The 19,694-nt window shown below is 50.0% G+C and overlaps 1 protein-coding gene across 1 annotated transcript in view; it reads left to right on the top strand.

Annotated features, from left to right (window-relative positions):
• The window catches only part of ADGRD2 (adhesion G protein-coupled receptor D2), a 53,430-nt gene that overhangs the window by 23,207 nt on the left and 10,529 nt on the right, over window positions 1-19,694 (top strand). Inside the window, exons 14-24 of the mRNA XM_067541709.1 lie at window positions 554-688; window positions 1,574-1,688; window positions 2,908-3,013; window positions 3,369-3,424; window positions 6,332-6,458; window positions 6,575-6,678; window positions 7,436-7,538; window positions 8,366-8,519; window positions 9,339-9,472; window positions 10,119-10,234; window positions 13,115-13,235. Coding sequence (XP_067397810.1) covers window positions 554-688; window positions 1,574-1,688; window positions 2,908-3,013; window positions 3,369-3,424; window positions 6,332-6,458; window positions 6,575-6,678; window positions 7,436-7,538; window positions 8,366-8,519; window positions 9,339-9,472; window positions 10,119-10,234; window positions 13,115-13,235 — 1,271 coding nt within the window. The remainder of the gene's footprint in view (window positions 1-553; window positions 689-1,573; window positions 1,689-2,907; window positions 3,014-3,368; window positions 3,425-6,331; window positions 6,459-6,574; window positions 6,679-7,435; window positions 7,539-8,365; window positions 8,520-9,338; window positions 9,473-10,118; window positions 10,235-13,114; window positions 13,236-19,694) is intronic.

Below are 19,694 nucleotides of genomic sequence, written 5' to 3'. Positions count from 1 at the left end.
GTGGCCAGTGATGTCGCTGTCTGAAGGGTCTCGCCAGGCAGCTGGGTAGGGGGGAGCCTCCCACACTGGTTCCTTTATTTTGTCCTCTCATGGGTCCTATGGGTACGTCGGCAGCTGTGCGCCGATTGGCTGGAAGGGCCTGGGGTGAAACTCTGCAGGGTTCGAAAACACCCGGCTCCTTTGTGGTCAATTCACAGATGGCTCAGAGGATTTGGTAGGACACTGGCTGACACTGCACTGTCATGCTTCCGCTTTGCCCTTACTGGAAAGGTGCGTCTGTGTGTCTGTTTTTTGTCTTCTTCTCCCTCTTCCTCTGTGTGGCCGCTCATTGCACAACTCCCAAGAACAAGAATGACTCTGCTCAGCTGAGATTAAGGTGGGCAGAAGTGCATCGAGTGAGCACTTGGGGCCCTGTGCAGTGACACGAGCCTGAATGTGACTGGCTGATTTCCAGGGGAATCCGGTGTCTGTCCTGAGTGGGACGGCCATTGCATTTTGTGTAGCACCAGCTTTGCAGGAAACATTAACCTGGGTTGTTTCCCGTTTCCCCCAGGGATTGAAGTCAGGAAAGTGGAGCTGTGCAGGCAGGTGCCCAGCAGTGACGTGTATCTGATCCAGAGCCAGGAGACAGGCGGGCCTGACCTCATCGAAGTTCCCGCTGAAGAAGTAGAAAAACTTAAAGCAAAAGGTAGGGTCTGGGTCTGCTAGCTCCTAGAGAGGGCAGCAGTGCCACTCACGTACCTCCACCCTGACCTGGAAGGAGGGGCTTGGGCTCTGGGCCCTTTTAGTTCTTGGTTTTTCACTGCCAAGATTGACAGCCTGGGACTAAGCACTGCCAGGCCTGGCTGTGTGACAGGGACTGGCTCCTTGGAGCGGAGACCCGCCGGCTCCTCTCACACGACCCACCAACCAGCCAGATCTGGTGCGAATAACTTTCAGTCACGGCCAGCTCGGGCTTGGGTTGAAGCTGGTGGCCCCAACAACAGGCCGTGCCTCCGAGCCCAGCCAGTTCCCCCCGCCATGAACTTCTGCAGCAAGCCCCAGAGACTGAGCTTCCGTCCCCCCCCCCCAGCACGGCCGTCTGTCGCGAAGCAGCTACTTAGTGTGAAAGAGTGGAGATGGTAGAGCTGTTGTGCAGGAGGATTTCTAGAGCTGAGACATGGCCTGTCTGTCTTAGGCCCTCTCCCCCCTATCACCATAGTATCTGAGCCGCTCCGAGTCCTTGCCATAGCCCTGCGGGGAAGGGGTGTCCTATCCCATTGCTCAGATGAGGAACTACGCAGGTTCTTGTGCGGTCGTTCTCTGAGGTGAAGCTCTGGCTTGTTAAAGCTAAACCTCCAAGGGAATTGCAAGGGGGCGAGCCCAGAGGGTGCAAACTGGACATGGCTCTTTGTTAGCAAAGGCTCCCATGGGGTAACCCAGGTGAGTTTCTATCATTTCTGCCCCTTCCTCCAGGCTCGCCCACCCCAACTGAGCGCGTTCGCGCTGACAGCGGGCCGCACCGTGGCTTCAGGGCCACTGGGGTAGCTAGCGGAGGCTTTTTCGCTTGTCCCACTACGTTGTCTGTGTTCAGGTCTAAGCAGAGTCACTGTGATCAACACCTGGTATGGCTACTCCTCCCTCCAGCGCTTCCTCCCCGGCGGCAGCGCCATGTTCCAGGATGGGGCCGCGTCTGACGGAGGACGGAAGTGAGTGTGCGTGTGCCTGCACATCGCAGAATCCCTCTGCTTCCCCGAGACACAGGGACTGGCCAGGCCCCAGGCGTCTGCGGCAGTGCTTTGAGTCTCTCCTCCCACTGCCGCAGTGAGGTGCAGCCAATAGTTCTCTACAAAACATGTCTCCCTTAGCTTGGTCCCAGGGCGCCTCTGCTTTTACTACAGAAGGGAGAGGGCTAGGCCGGTCTGTGCCAGGGTGGGTGGCAGCCATGGCCCTGCAGAGGGTCCAGAGGGTTACCTGCGCAGCAGGTCCATCGCAGAAGGACTCAGATGAGCCTGCAGAGAGCTTCTCTGTAACTGGGCTGATTTAACAGCACTCGGAGAGAGCTGTCTCTATCCTCCCTTCATTTGGTGACAGACTTTGAAACGGGTTCCCGGGGCTGAGGTGGGGCCAACGCTGGAGGGGCACAAGACCAGCACATGGCTTGGGCCAAATGCCAGCAGTCTTAGGCTGCAGCCGCCAGGCTCCCTGGCTGTTCTCCTGGCCGCTCTCTGAACACCGGATGGGGACAGCCCCTGTGCACCTCCAACAGGCAGGCTGCTCTCTCCTGCCTGCCTGCCTTGTCACCTGTGCTGCTCAGTCACTTGGCATGATTTAACCTAAAGCCACATTTACATTAACCATGGGGGAGGGGGCCGCACGGTTTTCCTTTGCCAGCTAATCCCAGATATATTCTGTCCTAAAGACCCCTGTACCCTGCATCTGACCAGATCACCCTGTGGCAAAGGGAAGGGGGCTCTACTCGGCGCTTGCCCCTTGTATCAGCCAGAATGATAGACAGAGACCCTCAGCTCCTGGTGCTGTGCGATGTCTCTCACCCCCTGTGCGCCCCGTGAGCCGGCTGGCGTTCGTCTTGAGAGGCGGATCCAATATTAATATGAACAAGAAAAGCATCTACCGTGACGTTAGCTAAGACAGAGCAACGCAGCGTCGTCAGCCGGGCTCAGGAGGGCACCTTCCTTCTGGTGGCGTGTAGCGCGGGGCTGATCATGGGTGACAGGACACTAGACTAGAGAAGCCCCTGGCCTCCTTTGTGCCCACTCTGAGGCCACTCCCGTTTATCGGACCCTCTGAGAAGGTTTTCCTTGTCAGTGTTCTCCGGAAAGTTTTTAGTCCCCAGTGTAAGAAACGACCCTGCTGTTCGGCCGGGGGCTCTCTTGCGGCATGTGAAGGTCCTTTCTCTGTCCCCAGGTATCTGAGCACACGGGTGGGCTCAGCCATTATTTCATCCACTCTGCTCAGCGACTACCAGGAGATCAGCACGTCTGTACGCTATCGCCTCCAGCACCGCACCCAGGTATCCCGGGGCAACGCTCCTCTTTGTCAGCCATCAAGGAAAGCAAGAGCAAATGAAGGCTGCATTGCAGATTCCTAGCCCCGAGACCGGCTGCATTTCAGCTGTGGGGAGACAGAGAAAGGCGGGGCCAAGCCTCTTCCCTAGGACGCACATTTCCTTTGGCTATAAAGTTTCCCAAGTTTGCTCTGACCTGGCTCAGATGCAGTCCAGCTTCCAAGGGGCGGAGTGAGACGGGGGCTGGCTGTTTGCGCAGCCAGAAACCAAGCCCAGGGACCAGGCCTGGGTTAGAGCACTGGTCTGGCTAACGCACACCCTGGGGTGTCTAATCACCTTTTCTCTGTGTCTCCGCCCGCAGGGCCCACCTGACAAGCTCGTGGAGCCGATCTGCGCTTTCTGGAATTTCAGCATCAGGTGCTTTTTCCCATTTAAAACTCATAATTTCTGAGCTCCCCCCTCGCCCCCCCCCCCCCCCCAAAAAAAAAAATAAACCTGTGTGTGAGTTCGTTTCTCCCTGAAGAGTTGGATGGGAACTGGGCAAAAGCAGACCTGTTTTGCAAAGAAATATGCCGGCAAACTGCTGGTATGGGCATTGCTGTTGGACAGCTCAGTGTTTCCTTAGTCACAGGCTGTTAAACTTACCCTGTCCCAAAGGCAACACGCCGGGATGCCATCCGAATGCTGGGTCCCTCCGCTCTTCTCAAGGGGCTGGGAACAGAAACCTCCTGAGTACGTTCGTCTGATTTGGGTATTTCCTAAACACTCGCTAATGAATCCTCGCAACTCTCCCCCAGTTCTGGTGTCAGGAGGCAATGACCAGTTTCAAAATGGAGAAACTGAGACCCAGCATCTGAATCATAGAGTTGGAAGGGACCTCAGGAGGTATCTAGTCCAACCCCCTGCTCAAAGCAGGACTAACCTCAGCTATATCATCCCAGCCAGAGCTTTGTCAAGCCTCAGCTTAAAAACCTCCAAGGATGGAGATTCCACCACCTCCCTAGGTAACCCATTCCAGTGCTTCACCACCCTCCTAGGGAAAAACGTTTTCCTAATGTCCAACCTAGACCTCCCCCCTGTAACTTGAGACTGTTGCTCCTTGTTCTGTCATCTGCCACCACCGAGAACAGCCTAGCCCCATCCTCCCTGGAACCCCTTTCAGGTAGTTAAAGGCTGCTATCAAATCCCCCCTCACTCTTCTCTTTTGCAGACTAAACAAGCCCAGTTCCCTTAGCCTCTCCTCATAAGTCCTGTGCTCCAGCCCCCTAATCATTTTTGTTGCCCTCCGCTGGACTCTCTCCAACTTGTCCACATCCTTTTTGTAGTGGGGGGCCCATAACTGGACACAATATTCTAAATGCGGCCTCACCAATGCCGAATAGAGGGGAATAATCACTTCCCGCGACCTGCTGGCAATGCTCCTACTAATGCAGCCCAATATGCCATTAGCCTTCTTGGCAACCAGGGCACACTGCTGACTCATATCCAGCTTCTTATCCATTGTTACCCCCAAGTCCTTTTCTGCAGAACTGCTGCCTAACTCGTCGGTCCCCAGTCTATAGCTGTGCATGGGATTCTTCCTTCCTAAGTGGAGGACTCTGCACTTTTCTTGGTTGAACCTCATGAGATTTCTTTTGGCCCAATCCTCCAGTTTGTTTAGGTCCTTCTGTATCCTATCCCTACCTTCCAGGGTATCTACCACTCCCCCCAGCTTAGTGTCATCCGCAAACTTGCTGAGGGTGCATGATTTGGGCGAAGCCATCAGACACTCCAGTGACACAACTGGAATACATAGGACATGGCTGCCCATCCCACTCCCAGATGTGAGCCTGTGCCGCTTGTCAGGTCATGTAGGGTGTGCTGGGACTGACATCTTTGGGGTGAAGCGTTCATGATGGCCAGGTGCTGAGTGAGACTGAAACACGCCTCTGGAGTCATCCCAAAACAATGGCACTGGCTTTTGAGTGAATTTGCACTCCAGACAGCTGGGAATCAGAGCACTCTGCAATCACGAAATCCAGGGTCAATCCAGGTGTGTGAATTAGTAAATGAACCCCCCTAGCCGGGGCTGGTGCACAGTCTGTTACCTCAGTCCGCTCTTGGGCGCTTCTAGCACACTCCCCAGGGGAGCAGCTTTCCAGAGCCCCGTTACCACTGTAATAAGGGGTGCAGTGAGGATGGAGGCAGGAAGCTGAGAGCATCGTCTCTGAAGCAAAATGATTTCAAACCCAATCTGTGGGTGAAACAAGCCTTTAGTTTGTGTTCTCTGTCTCACGAGCAATTCCAGGTTCCTGTGTGCTCCGACATCCAAACCTGCGGCAGTGAAGCTCTCTCCTGGGAAGATTTCCTTGGGAAAAGTTATTCACAAGCAAGTGACCTTGATGAAGTCTGGGTGACTAAAACATAAAGCTCTGGTTGTTACAGCCCCTGCCTGTGACAGAGAAGGGCTGAGAATGAGAGTTACATCAGGGCAGGAATGCAGGGTGCAAACACTTCATAAGTACTGCCTGGCATCGGGCTGTGTCGTTTGCTATACACACTGGGGTGATCTCCTTGGGACCTGAAGTTTGATGGATCTGTAATTAAATCATTTGCATGCACAACACAGCTTCCCCCAGCCATGGTCTCTTCGCAGGCACAGTGTGTTGAGGCTGGTGCACAGAACAGTTTCTGTTGATACTAATTTGAGTTTCACCTTTCACTGGGAGCAGGCGTGCAAAAATGTGCTGCTGCTTGGGACGGAGAACAAATCTGACAAAGTGTGAATACAGCTCACAAGCTTGTGGATCCACTAACCACATGGAGCGCAGGAGAGCTGAGTGGCTCAAGCCCCATCTCAAGCAGGAATGTAGGACGTGTGTGAAAAAATTGTAACAAACATGGTTTAGTTTTATATAGTTTTAAGCAGAATTTGTGTCTAGTGTAGACGGGGCAGGTTGTGGTTATAAGTGTGTTAGCCGGTTGTGACTCCTCATCTCCGCTCAGTGATACCCTGCCCAGCAAACGTGTTTCTAAACACCACTTGCCCAGTGCACACGAGCTGCAAAGTCCTGTTTAAAACCATGTTAGTTAACGCGTATTCAAACACAGCTGCCTCCTTTTCTGTTGAATCTCTGAGGTATCATGGCTGGCGGGGTCTAGTGTATTGTAAGAAATCCACCTTTTGAGAGATGTCCTGAATGCCCCATCACTCCTCATGACAATTCCGCTTCCTCTGGGAGTGTGAATTTCTCCTGGGAGCTCTGACTTTCCCTTGGGGCGGCTGATAATTTCCATGTACTTTTTTTTTCTCTCTCTCTCTCTCTCGCTCTCGCTCCGCGGTAGCCCAGCCACTGGGGGGATGTGGTCCACTGTAGGCTGCTCCGTCATAACGTCTCACCTGGAATCCACAGCCTGCTTCTGCAACCACACCACCAACTTTGCAGTGCTGCTGCAGGTGTATGAAGTGCAGGTAAATGAGCTAAAATCTCGTTAAACGATCAGCCACGCTCCGTAGCCGTTCGTGTATGAGCGTGGTGGTGATCACAGAGCTGCAGACAGTACCTGTTTTATCATGTTTTGGAACAGAGGAGCTCAGAGGAGGAGTCGACTCTAAGGACTCTGACGTTTATTGGATGCGGAGTGTCTTTCTGTGCCCTGATTGCCACGTTCATTTTATTCCTGGCTGTCGGGTAAGAAGAATCTAGACATTTGTAGCATTCATTATAGACTGGGGAGGGGGGGAAGATGACGTTTAATGCCTTACCTTGAGTATGCAGATTAGGTAATATTGACTGCTGGAGCCATTTCTTTCCAGTGGGCTGTGTCTGTTCCAAAGCTGAATGTAGGGGGCAGGTTTGTAGTTGTCGGGCTGCTCACGGTGCTAGCTTTGTTTTGGTTTTTTAATGGGACTAGTCCAGAAGCACGGAGCTATAGACACAGGTTGTTTTGGTAGGGTTGCTCACAAGAGCGGCATGCATACACTGAGTGCTTGGTGGGTGTCTGTGAGCTGAGGGCTGCACGCATTGTTAGTGTACGTGTGCTCACGAAGGCAAGGCTGCTTGGGTTCGTTTTTTAAAACATGACACTAGAAAGATTGTTGCTGCAATTGCTTTGAAAGGAAGAATCATCTCCACAGACCAGTGTGGAGACAGATCAGCAAAACCCCCTGGTGCCTTGACAGTGCCCCTTTCACTGGCCGTGGCCAGTGGGCACTGAGTAAACCCCGAGTGGCAGAGTAACTGGACGCTGCCAAGAGCATCAAGTATTTCTCCTCTTTTCATGGACGTTTTCCACCCCCTGGGAATTGCACCTCTGTGATGAGTAGCAGAGAGGTCAAAGGCCACACAGTGGAAGCCACACGCTCTGACAAGTGGCTAGTAAGAAAATCGCATTCAGCTCCAGCCATGCTTTTCAGTGACCCAAGGTTTTCCATTTCTCCTTCCTCAGCGTCCCTAAAAGTGAACGAACAACCGTGCATAAGAATCTGATCTTCGCTTTAGCTGCCGCTGAAGCTCTGCTCATGTTCAGTGAATTGGCCAAAACCAACCAGGTAAGAAGGCGAGGAGGCGTCCTGTCGCACCCAGGACCAGGTGCTGCCGGACTTCTTGTTTGCTGTGACACCATGGCTACAGCCCCGAAGACACAAGCGTAGTCTAGTTTATTAATGATTGCAGGCGATCTGTGTTCAGGAACAAACAGGATCACACTGCATTTGGGAATCTGTCTGTAGGAAAAGCTCCATTCCCCAGTTCTGACAGTATATTTATTTTTAACCCAGAGAACGCTGCAGGAAGACTCTGCCATGGAAAATGGCATAAAATAGCAGCCTATGGTCATAGCTAAGCAGGGATTGCTCTGGTCAGTATTTGCACGAGAGACTTCCAAGGAACACCCTGCAGCTGTAGGAAAGGGTGCTGCTGTTTCGATGCCCTGGGCCAATTTTCTAGGACTGGGGAACCTGGGGCTGAGAGAGGTGCTGGGCCCATCCTCAGCTACGCTGGCATCTTTGCCTGCAGCAGGGTTCTTGGACTTAGTGACCCGGGCAGTTTACACCAGGGATGAGTTTGGCCCCTCCTCTCTACCTAAATTGCCCCAGTTGTGTCAAGGAGATGCCATGTTCTCCTTCCCTTCCGGTTGCACAGGACTGCTGTGAGCTGTTTGAGAGGGCCTGCGTTTGACCTTACAGCTGGCTGCATTGCCATGGTGGGTGAAGTGATCCTTGTGTCAGTCCTGGGCTTCCTTTGTGCTTCTCTGCCTGAACGGGCCGATATCCTGCCGCGGGCTCGGGAGTTGTCCTCAGCCAGCGCTGTGCCCTGAGCGGGGCGGAAGGTTCCTGCCTCTGCCTCGCTAAGCTGTCTGACGTTTCTCTCCCCCCAGGCAGTGTGCTTTGCTGTCACAGCTTTCCTCCACCTCTTCTTCATGGCAGCTTTTTCTTGGATGCTGGTCGAAGGGCTTCTCCTGTGGAGTAAAGTGGTTGCCGTCAACATGAGTGAAGACAGGAGAATGACGTTTTACTACGTGACTGGCTGGGGTAAATGGAAAACCCACTGCAGTTTACGCTAATGAGCACAATGCATCAACTTCTCTCTAACTAAAAGTCCTTGTATAAAAGATTTCAGCAGAATGGATATTGAGCCACAAGTTTGACAAGAGCTTGCATGGACCTGGGGGGTTTTATGGGGGTAGCCTGACCCATAGATGTTCTCCCACCTTTAAATGTGAAATAGCAGATGCTGGAATTTTAGCTGCAAGCGTCTCGTTTCTTTTGTAACTCTCTGTTTTATTTACCCGAAGTATTTGCACAGGAAGGCTCTGCTGATTCATCGCTATCAGAGAGCATTCCTGTTTTGTGAACAGTTCTAGAAACCTGAAAATGGTTCTGGGCTGGAGAGAGACGCATTTATTGGAAAGAATGGATCAGGGCCATGGGCTTTCTGTGACCCTCTTGGGGTTCAGGTAAGAGTGGCTGAGGTTCATGTGACTATGCTGGGAGATGGACACAAAATTCAGAGTGGGCTGGATACTGGACAGCTTGGTAAAGTAGCGGGCAATGTTTGTCTTTGATGTTACTGCTTGTTAAAAGCCAGGCTTAGGAGTAAGTTGCTCCTGTGCTGTGATGCAGCCTTGGGATGTTTCATGAATGAGAGAACTCAGTGCACAGGATATAAAATGTGGTCTTGTTAAATAGTTGGGCCAGATTCCCAGTTAGTGGAAGTCAGTGCGGTTCCACTGGGGTCAATGTGGTTGCACTTCTTTAGGCCAGCTGGGGAGCTGATCCTGTGTGTTTAAAACAACTAACCAGAAAATGGCAGAGTCGACATTTGCTGTCCTTGGTCTTTCTGTTTTTCAGGCCTGCCAGTCGTTATTGTTGGTGTGACTCTGGCAACGTCGTTTAACAAGTATGTGGCAGACAGTCATTGCTGGCTGAATGTTCAGACTGATATCATCTGGGCGTTTGTTGGGCCGGTTCTTTTTGTCCTGACGGTAAGAGCCAAACACTTTTGTCTAACTCCGGCTAAAAGCAATTTCTACATCATTTATTTTAGGAAAGCAGCACTGACATTTGTCAGCCAAAGCCCAAGGGATCAACGATCCTACACAAAAATCATTCCTAATCTAGGAAGCTGGTGGTGTTTATAGTGCCTGAGATTTATTCCCATTCTGGTCCAAATATACAAATGCAGTTGGATGAGTAGATTGAGTATTGGCTGCTGTCTGCCAGGATGCTGTACTCAATGGACCAAAGGTCTGATTCGGCATGGCAAAACCTATGTCCTTTTAAAGGCACCACCACCAGAGTACAACAAAGTGCTGCTAGAGAGAGGCAAAATGTTTAAAGATAGCAACCAGCATCCAGTAATGGATTTGTTGGGCAGGTGTCTGCGCAGATGCCTTTACAGATATTATGCTCATGTGAACGCAGCTCTGAGCTGTTTACTGGTTTCTTAAAATTGGCAACTGGCCTCAAGAATCCTACGAGCTGATCGTTCTACAAGCTGTAGTCTTAACTGCCATCAAGTTGGGAGTGCATGGAATTCCCAGCAGAGTCACCTGCCCCATTAGAGGTCATTTAAACATACCAAAGCCTGTCCTGGTACACAAAGCCTAGTGGCTCTTTTCTGACATGCAGGTGAATACCTTCGTGCTGTTCCGGGTGGTGATGGTCACAGTCTCCAGTGCACGGAGGAGGTCAAAGATGCTGACCCCCAGCAGCAGCCTGGAGAAACAGATTGGAACCCAAATATGGTGAGTCAGGAGAGCAGTTGACTTCCATGCCAATGGATGCATCTGGTTGTGTTTGGACATTGTTGTGGAGTCTTTTATTGGGTTTACATAGACTTCTGTCCCCAAAGGATTTGGTGTAAGGCCACATGCTGTGAGTAACAGCAGCTTCTAAAGGCAGGAATGTGCTCCAGATTTTTCTCCTCCAGAGTAATTGTGCATTTCATCTGTACAGTATTTCCGAGGCAGAGCAAGTGCACTCAGGGATCTGTGCTCTGCTGAATGGGAGACCAGGAAGTAGGACCAACACTGTCAGAGCTACACTTAGCTCCTAAATCCACAGTTAGGCTCCTAAATCAGAGTGACTCTGAGGTGGGGAGCCCCTGCGGTCCCCATTGAAATCAAAGGGTAAGAACACAAGAATGGCAATACTGGGTCCGAGCAATAGCTCCTCTAGCCCAGTATCCTGTCTTCCGCCCGTGGACGGTGCCAGATGCTTCGAAGGGAATGAAAAGAACAGGGCAATTCTCGAACGACCCATCCCCTGTTGTCCAGTCCCAGCTCCTGGCAGTCAGAGGTATAGAGACACCCGGAGCAGGGGGTTGCATCCCTGACCATCTTGGCTAATAGCCATTGCTGGGCCTATCCTCCAGGAACTTGTTTAATTCTTTTTTGAACCCCTTATACTTTTGGCCTTCACAACATCCCCTGGCAACAAGTTGCACAGGGTGTGTGAAGAAGCACTTCCTTCTGTTTGTTTTAAACCTGCTGCCTGTTAATTTCATTGGGTGACCCCTGGTTCTTGTGGGGTAAATAACACTTCCTTGTTCACTTTTTCCACACCAGTCATTTTATTGTGCTTTAAAACCGAAGTGACACAATGCCAGCGGAAGCAGAACTGAGCCCAGTGTTCTTCTCCTGGTGCTTGCAGGCTGGCTCAGCTGCCAGAACATAAACCTGAATCCATGCAGTAATGGTAGCTCTGTCTGGGATTTCCCAAAGAGTCTAAGGGATTGAACAACCGATTCTATGGGATTTGGGTATCTTACTCACCTGGGCATCTTTGACTATCCCAGCCTATCTTTTTCTGCGGATTTTAAACATTTCTCATCCATGAGGGTTAGCGTCTGAAGAACATCCTCCACCAGATTCTAGCACTTTTGTAACAGGTCCGGTTTGGAGTTTACAGTACTTTTGAGTCCTGAAGTCGTGTGTTTGTCACGTGCCTCACTTAGCACGTGAATTCACACCTGCGTAACGGTTTTAGGGTTTGGTAAGCACTGTTATTTTGCAGACATTTACTGTAAAAACAAAGTTCCTTCTAGCCATTTGGGTTTTCATGGCTTTCAACGAGTTTCATTTTGCTGATGAATGAAACTCGAAAGCTTTGAGATTGTTTGTTTGGTTCTCAAAAAATAGGTAGGGAGATCAACCAGGGGCAGGAGTGAAACCAGTCTGCCAGTCTGCCTTTGCACTTGCAAACTCCTCATGGTTTTCTCCTGGGTGCCCAGTGATCAGTCTGCCAATCCTCAGGAGCATGACATGTACATGGGCACCGTCAGCAGCCACAGCCGTTCTGATCGTGAGTGGCGTGTGCTGCATACATCATACGGGACTCCAGAACCTTTGAATGGCAGGGAAGATGGTCTCTGGTTAAAAAACTGGACAGAGATTTGGGAGATCTGGCTTCTGCTTAGCTCTTCCACAGTCATCCTGAATGATTTTGGGCAGGTCGCTTACTTGCTTTGTGCCTCAGTTTCCCCATATGTTAGATAGGGATAATACAGGGGGATTGTTTAGCTAAAGCCATAAGGACTTGGGAAGCCCTCGAGTACTATAGCCCTGAGTCCATGTAAGTGCCTGTCTGGAGTGTTGGCTTTGTTTTGGGGACACGCATGGGGCAGGATGTGTAACATGGATGTCAGTAATCAGTTAATGCAGAGAGATTTTTAAAATTGCTGTTTGAGCTGTTACTGTCTCATTCCCGATGAATCTTTATTGTTGTTTGCTGGCGCCAGTCACTGCTGCTAGATACACACTGTTCCTCCAGTTGCATAAATAAATGTGACTAAATTTACAGAAGCGCAGAGATAGGGAGGTGTTGGAGGGCAGGATGACATCCACATACTAATCAAACAAATACAGAAGTCCTCTGGGCAATGGCGATTGGGAGGCGATTGGCTGCTTTCTCATGTCTAATGATGTCAAAGAGTTCGGTTATAGCTCTCTTGTAATTATAAATAAAGAGCAGGGGCGGCTGAGCAGGGCTTGGGAGATAAAGCATGTGGCGTTTCTGCTCTGCCTTTCTGGGGTGTATATATTTTGTTTTCAAAGGAATGCATTTCGTAACCGCCTTTTCACGCTTGCCATGTCAGGTCGCTGCTCACAGCTTAGCTACTGGGGGAGCCATTTGTGCTGCTTTGGCAGTGGGACTTCCCCGCACCTGCCCTGGAGGACAGCCTAATGCCCTTGGGTGGGTGTGGGGGAATCTCTGTAGTGCATGGGGTGTCCAAACGGCAGCCAAATGTCTCCTAAGACTAAGGTGTCTGTGCGGGGCTGTTGTCTCACGTTCCCTGTAACCTCAGAAAGGCCCAGTAACAAGATCAAAGCCAAAAGCGCTTTAATTTTGCAGCACAAGGACCAAGCCCCCTAGTCGTGCCCGGAAGTGAAGTCAGAGAGAGGGCTAGGCTGGACGCCAGGGCAGGATTTGCTCCCAGGTCCGTGGCAGGCGGAGCTGTGCCAGGATGGCGATGCAGTCAGAGAAGTGGCCGCTGTTAAGAGGCAGGGCCAGGCCGGGGCTGGCAGGGCCTCTGCATCGCCCGCTCTTCTACATTTCCCCCTGTCACCAAATGAGGTGGGTCTGGCACGAGCCCAAGAGTCACTGTGAGTTTCTTTTTCTAACAGGGCCACAGCCAAGCCGGTCTTGGTGCTGCTGCCAGTCCTGGGCCTGACGTGGGTGTGCGGGGTCCTGGTCCACCTCAGCATCATCTGGGCTTACGTCTTCATCGCGTTGAACTCCCTCCAGGTAAGTGCCCTCCCGGGAGACTGGGGAGCGGGGCTCACCCAGGGTTTTCAGAGACAGGCCCCTAACTGCGGTGACTGATGCCTTTGCGACAATAGAACTAACCAGGCACTGGATGAACTCCCCAGACTCTCTGGTCCCATCTAACAGCTGGCATGTGGAGGTGGGGGCATGAGAGAAGCACCTTGGGAATGGTCGCTCTTTGGTAAGGAAAAGCCTGAGGAACTTATTCCCTTGGTAAGAAAGATTAAAACTCTCAGCAGGTCCCCTCAGGGTTTTATCCCAGGCACTGGGCAGCTAAAGACCCTATCGGTGAACAAAGGGATCTCCCTTCCCGCATGGAGACAGAATCACGCCAGTGTCAGTGACCATCCCACGGTTTCTTGGCTCAGTGGGGATTAAAACGAGATGTGGTCAGTAGCATAAATTTCCATCGATTTCCTCTGCAATGTCTCAACACTAGAAACACAGGAACGGGGTTCCCAGCTGAGATGCATGTGCATACATGCAAAGCACATTGCTGCACCAGGAAACCCAGTTCTAATCAGGTAACTGGGCAAAGGCCTCATTTCATAGCTGTACAGGGACACGTGGACTTGTCAGATTTCCTGCAGAAGGCAGGAACCCACCCGACCTCTCAGCAGCACACTGGCTGGTGGAATTCCTTTTGCTTCCTAATAACTCACCCACCTCTCCCGTAGAGTTCTGCTGCGTCAGGTTGTTCCAGTTCTGTTCTCTACAGGTTCTCATGCCGTGCTTATCTCCACCGTATCTGAGTTCTGGCAAAATACATCAGAGCCTGGTGGGCAATAGCACTTTGATAAAAGCTTGAACTGGAGTTGAACAAAGTTTTTTATTCCTCATTGCAGATAATTGTATAATTCCGAACCAACAGGTTTATCTATTTATTCACTTAGCATGACTAAGACCACATAATTAGCAAGGGGCCTATCCATGGCTCTCCGTTCCTTTGCCAGGTGATGCATCAAACTGCAATCGGGAGAACTCATCTCTATTAATCTGTTCAGTGCCTTTGAACCCCAGTCGTCATGAAACCTGCAGAAGGGAGACTGATTAAGGCAAAACGTGGTTATATTAAGGCCTAATTTTCAAACCAGGCACTTGGATTGGGGAGCACACTTTTTCATCCACAATTTATTTGTGTTTTTCCTCAATCTGTTGCATTTGCAAAAATCACACCCAGAAAAAATGGAAGCCAGGTTTGGAGATCTGACCTTCCATGGGCAGCTTTTAGACTACTGTGGTGGTTTCTCATGATCCATCATTGTCAGCTTAAGAATATAAGAATGGCCGTACTGGATCAGACCAATGATCCATCTCATCCGGTATCCTGTCTTCCAATAGTGGCCAATACCAGGTGCTTCAGAGGGAATGAACAGGAGGGGTCAACCATTGAGTGATCCATCCCTTGTCATCCACTCCCAGCTTTGGAACAGTGTGTTGTGTGCATAAGTGCTTCCCTTGGTTTGTTGTAAAGTTCTGGCAACATACAGCTTTAATGAAATGAAATAATTTCAGGCCCTCTACCTAGGTAACGATGTGATTTCCAGGGCCAGAGAATGGGAGCCCCTCACCCCGTGAAGCAGGGAACTGCTACCGTTCCCATTGCACGTGTGATAAACCAAGGCACAGAGACACACCTGGTCACACAGGAAGATTGTGCTCAGCATGCTCATGCCAGGCACCTCCTGCTCCAGCCACGGTCTTATGCTGTCAGGGTTACCCTGTTACAGAGACAGGGCACAGGGAATTCTGCAAGCCATGGTAGCTAGCTGTTTCCTCCCAGCGTACTGTGCACATGGGTAGTTAAGTCCCATCTCATCTCCAATGTGACAGTGTTTAAAGTTCGGAGGCGTTTCTCACTCCAGGAGTGCCAATGGGCGTCTCAAAGCTGTCATTCGGCGTCCAATGAAGCTAAGTAAATAATAACGAGGTGTGAAATGCAGCCCAGTGTTTAGTTAGCGCTCCTTGCACCCCCATCCCTGGATCTCTGGGCTATCTGACTGGTGTCACAGGTCTGCAGTTTAAATCTTGTGTCTCATAATTAGATTTCCTAACATGAATCATGGCTTTAGAATGACACTTCTAAATTTATATCCTCATAAAATATCTCATCTGAGCTTTGTTTTGGTCATTTACCAGGGAATTTACCACTAGCATTTTAATTGCAGCTTGCACCAGTGAAACAAGCCCAACTCCTCCACAAACTAGGGAAGAGCTCTGAACTCCAGCTCTGACATCAAGAAGAATAGTGCTTCTCAGGGGATGGTCCGCATCCGAGATGTCTGGCCTAGCACGTCTCTACCTAGGGTTCAGCTGCTGTTAACAGACATTATTCCTGGCTGTCTTGTGTTCAGGATTATAAAGAAGCAAGTTCATTCCTGGACTAAAGCACTTTATCCTTTACATCCTTATCATGAAGGGCCCTGCAGCTGGTCCCCAGGATGACCACACTTTGTCCAATAGGGCTGCATTGTTAACTTGTGAAGAACACACGAGCTGTGCTTATTTTGCCTAACATGGCCCAACAAAGAAACAGCGTGGTCTAGTGGCCGTGGTACTGGGCTGGGAGTTAGGAGTCCTGGGTTCTATTCCTGGCTCTGTCATTAACTTGCTGTGTGAGCTTGGGTATGTCATGCCATGTCACCTGCCTGCGATGCTGCTGCTTCCTGTCTCGTGCTACGTCTGTAGGCTTGGCAGGGCAGGGCCCCTCTCTCATGATGTGTCTGTGCAGTGCCTGTGTGCAATGAACCCCAATCTTCGTTGGCACCTCCTCGGTTCCACCGTCACACCAATAATAGATCGCAGCTGCCATCCTCTGTAGAAGGGAGGTGCAGCCTGTGGAAATGGCAGGCTACTGCTGTGCTCCCAGTGGAGCACTGCACGTTCTCACTTGTAGCGTCTAGGGTATTGACAGTGGGATGCCACAGATCAGACTCGGGCTGCAGGCCACAGGGACTGACTTTTGAGAGAGAGAATGGGGTCCTGGGCCAGGGTAACTGTGTCACGTGTCACGACTCTATTGGAAACCAATACTTCATTTTTGTTTCTTGGGGTCACATGTTTGTTGGTTTCCTTAAGGGAATTTACAGCCATTCCTAGCCCCCGTTTAGGAAAGAGAATGGTAGCAAGTCCTGTTAGCAATATAACAGCCAGCAGCTTTCTGCAACCGTCCAGCTGAGAGAGAGCCATTCCAACAGAGCAGGTCCCCAGAGCATGAGCAGTGAAGGCACAGAATACACAGCAGGCCCACAACATGTGTGTCTTGAAGTGTCAGCCGCATGGTGTGCAAAAGTCTGTCTAAACCTGGAGAGAAAGCAGCTGTAGATGGAGCTAGAGAAGCGCCAAAACACAGCTGATCCTAACGCTGGCAGGAGAGAGAACTGTGGCTGGGTAAAGGTGGAATTCTTTATTGAGAGACTGCAACTGTTAATTGTTGTTAGAGGAGGTGAGAGGCCCTTCTCCAAACAGAGAGAAGACAGGTCCTCTAGCCTGAGGAGCTTGCAAACCAAAGGCATCATACAAACCTCACTGAGTTCAGTGGAAAGATTCCCCCTGATTTTAACGGGCTTTCTTGAGGCCACAAGTCCTCCAGTGCAGGAAGACTTTTGAGCATGTGCCTAATTTTAAACACACGCTGAAATGCTGTGTTGAATAGTGACGCTTACCTGAATTTGGGCCCAAATTAAATTTGTTGTGGGGACTGACACAGAGCCCATTGAAATTGGTAAGAAGACATCAATGGGCATTGGATCAGCTTTCTGGACAGGAGGAGGTGGAAAAAATAATTTTAATAAATAGATTAGGGTTGAACTGAAAACAAAATTTTTGGCGAATCAAAAAATCAGAATAAAACTGCTCATTTCTGGTTGAATGAATTGTTTTGTTTGATCTAGAATGAAACATTTAGTTCCAATTCTGAGCAGTTTTTAATGTTGAAATAAAAAAAAAATACAAGAAAAATTCTAACTGAAAAAGTCAATTTGAATGGAAAAATCAAAATAACGCATCTTGATTTGTTTAAAAGAATTCTTAGATTTTTTTTTTTTTTACTAAAATGGATGTAAATTTGTGAAATGTTTTGGTTTCACAGAATCTGCATTTTTCACCAAAACAAGTTTTGATGAAAAATTTCACCCAGCTGTAATAACAACGACAACGAGCTGGACAGATGGCAAGTCCCGTCCTGCTGCGCTGTACAGTCACGTATGCACTTGGCAATCTCCTTCACAAATGATCTGCGATGACTCTGAAATCAGAGGCAGCTCAAAAGCAAGAGAGCAGCCTGGCTGAATCATGACGTGTGCAGATGACAGGGATTCACAGGCTTTCAGTGTCTATTTTATTTTTTCCTTGTGTAAAATGGCAAACGGCCCCTATGGTATCGTGATGTGGTGTGGGAGAGGCCTGTGGTCCCCAGCGCTGGCATGTTTGGCAGGTTTCACTTGAATAATGACTCCAGGTTTCCAATAGCTGAAATGAAGCCATTATTGCCACGTGCACAAGATGGATAGTTGCTTGAATGGCTTTTCTGCCTGTTAGCTTGTCCAGCTGTGAGGTGGTGCGAATGCACATCCGTTTGCTGTCAGATGGTGAAGGCCCAAGGCCGGCCAAAGGCCACCTCTCCATGTTTCTGCTATTAAGGATGTCAGGAGGTTGACAGGAGGCCTGTCGGCTGTAATTAAATATAGTGTCAGTGTTTCTTTCCTCCTTCCAACAAGGGAGGAATCTGGCATTGCTGCTGTAAAGTTGTAGCTTGGAGAAGAACAGAGAGTGGCACCAGCACTCGTTAAATCTGCATTAGAATTAAGATTAAAACAAACCTATTTCCCACCTGGCATAAAACCCTTAAGAAAGGTCAGAATCAAAGAGCATAGTGTCTGTGTAAGGAAATGGAGGGAGGCAGATTAAAGCACAGAGTCCCACTTCTGGTCCAGTGCTGAGCCCCGTGTGCTGCTGTCCTTTCCAGCGGTGTGCATTTTAACCCCTTCCAACCCCCTGTCCTTTGGCTGTGCTATGGAAGAGCTTGTGGTCATTTTCCCTTCATTCCTGGATGCCAGCATGGAGAACCTGGGCTTGGGGGGGAATCTCACGTCCTGTCTGCCTTCCCCCTGGCCTTGTTCTGTGGGTAGCGTTTCCACTCCTCCTCCGCGTTCCTCCTTGTGTTTCTCTGGGCACGGGGGAGGGCGAATATCATCTAGCTCTCATGGAAGTTGCCTGATCCATCAGCCCTCAGGACTGCCCTCAGGACTGCCCTCCTCTGCTTATTCCCGGGACTTGCAGAGACATCGCAGCACCAGCTTCCTCATTCTACACTACTAACGTGCCTCGCCCCTGGCTGGAAGGGGCTTACCTGTCCTGGGGGCCGCGCAGTTTGCTTTCCATGGTAACACCAGAAACAAGGCTGCCTAGCAGTGGCTGTTGTGACATGGACAGTGGGAACTGGTCTGCCACCCTCTTTTCACACCAGCCACTGTGCTGTCCTCAGGCGTTGCGAGCCATGTTTCGATGACAGTTTTCATGTGGTAGCAGAGAGTTCAGGGATGAAGGGGATAATCCCTGCATTTTTAAATGCCATCCTCAGGATGACACATTTCTCGAGAGTTCATCTATCATGAATCACATTAAACTCCACCGCTGAGGGTGAGATGGAAGCTGAGTGCTGTGCTGAATTGTGTTTGAAGGGGCAAGATTCATATCAGTTCAGCTCTGGCCTTTTCTCTCCAGCCTCCATTCAAGCTGCTGCTGCTTTTTCTTTCTTTCTTTCTTTGTTTTCTTTAAAAAAAAAAAAAAAAATCTTTGTAATCACTTTGTCATAAATCACACAAGCGGCGCCCTAGCTTGCAGTACGCACGAACAGTGGGGGCGGAGGAGTTTAATCCATGAATATATTGTCTTTATTTACCTTTGCCCCTTTGCCAAGGAAGGTCATTCTAATTAGAAGGTTACCCAAGAGGAGGAGTTGGGATCCTGACCGGAAGGCTAGAGAGTAAAGGGAAAGCAGAGATGATAACATCACTTTTCAATCTCTTCTGCATGGCCTATTCAGAAAGATTCCTTCTGCAGATCACCTTTGACTTCTGTTTAAAGCGAGTTTGTTTATTCATGCAGCAGTGTGATTACAGACAACTTTTTGTTGTTGTTGACTTGTGTTCTGTTTATCTGCGGAAATTCAAATCAGTCTTCAAGGTTAGTCTGCACGTCAGCGCCGAACACAACTAATCGTTCTCCTAATCAGCCAGCAGAAGAACAAAACTGAACCCCTGAAAAGCAGTTTTTGTGTGGCACCGTGCTGAGGTTAGCTGCTAATTGCTGTTCCTTCTTACTTAGAAGACTGACTGGCCATCAGCAGTGACTTCCATGCTTGCTCATGATTTCAAAGGTGCTAAAAGATTGTCAGTGCCTGGCTAGGTGCTGACCATTGGGGAAAGGCGACTGCCT

This window comes from Emydura macquarii, unplaced genomic scaffold (genome assembly GCF_026122565.2).
Source record: "Emydura macquarii macquarii isolate MOO-44397 ecotype Brisbane River unplaced genomic scaffold, CSIRO-AGI_Emac_v2 contig_691, whole genome shotgun sequence".
Classification (NCBI taxonomy): Eukaryota; Metazoa; Chordata; order Testudines; family Chelidae; genus Emydura; species Emydura macquarii.
Note: the sequence above shows the minus strand (reverse complement) of the source record. Positions and strands in the feature narration are given on the sequence as shown.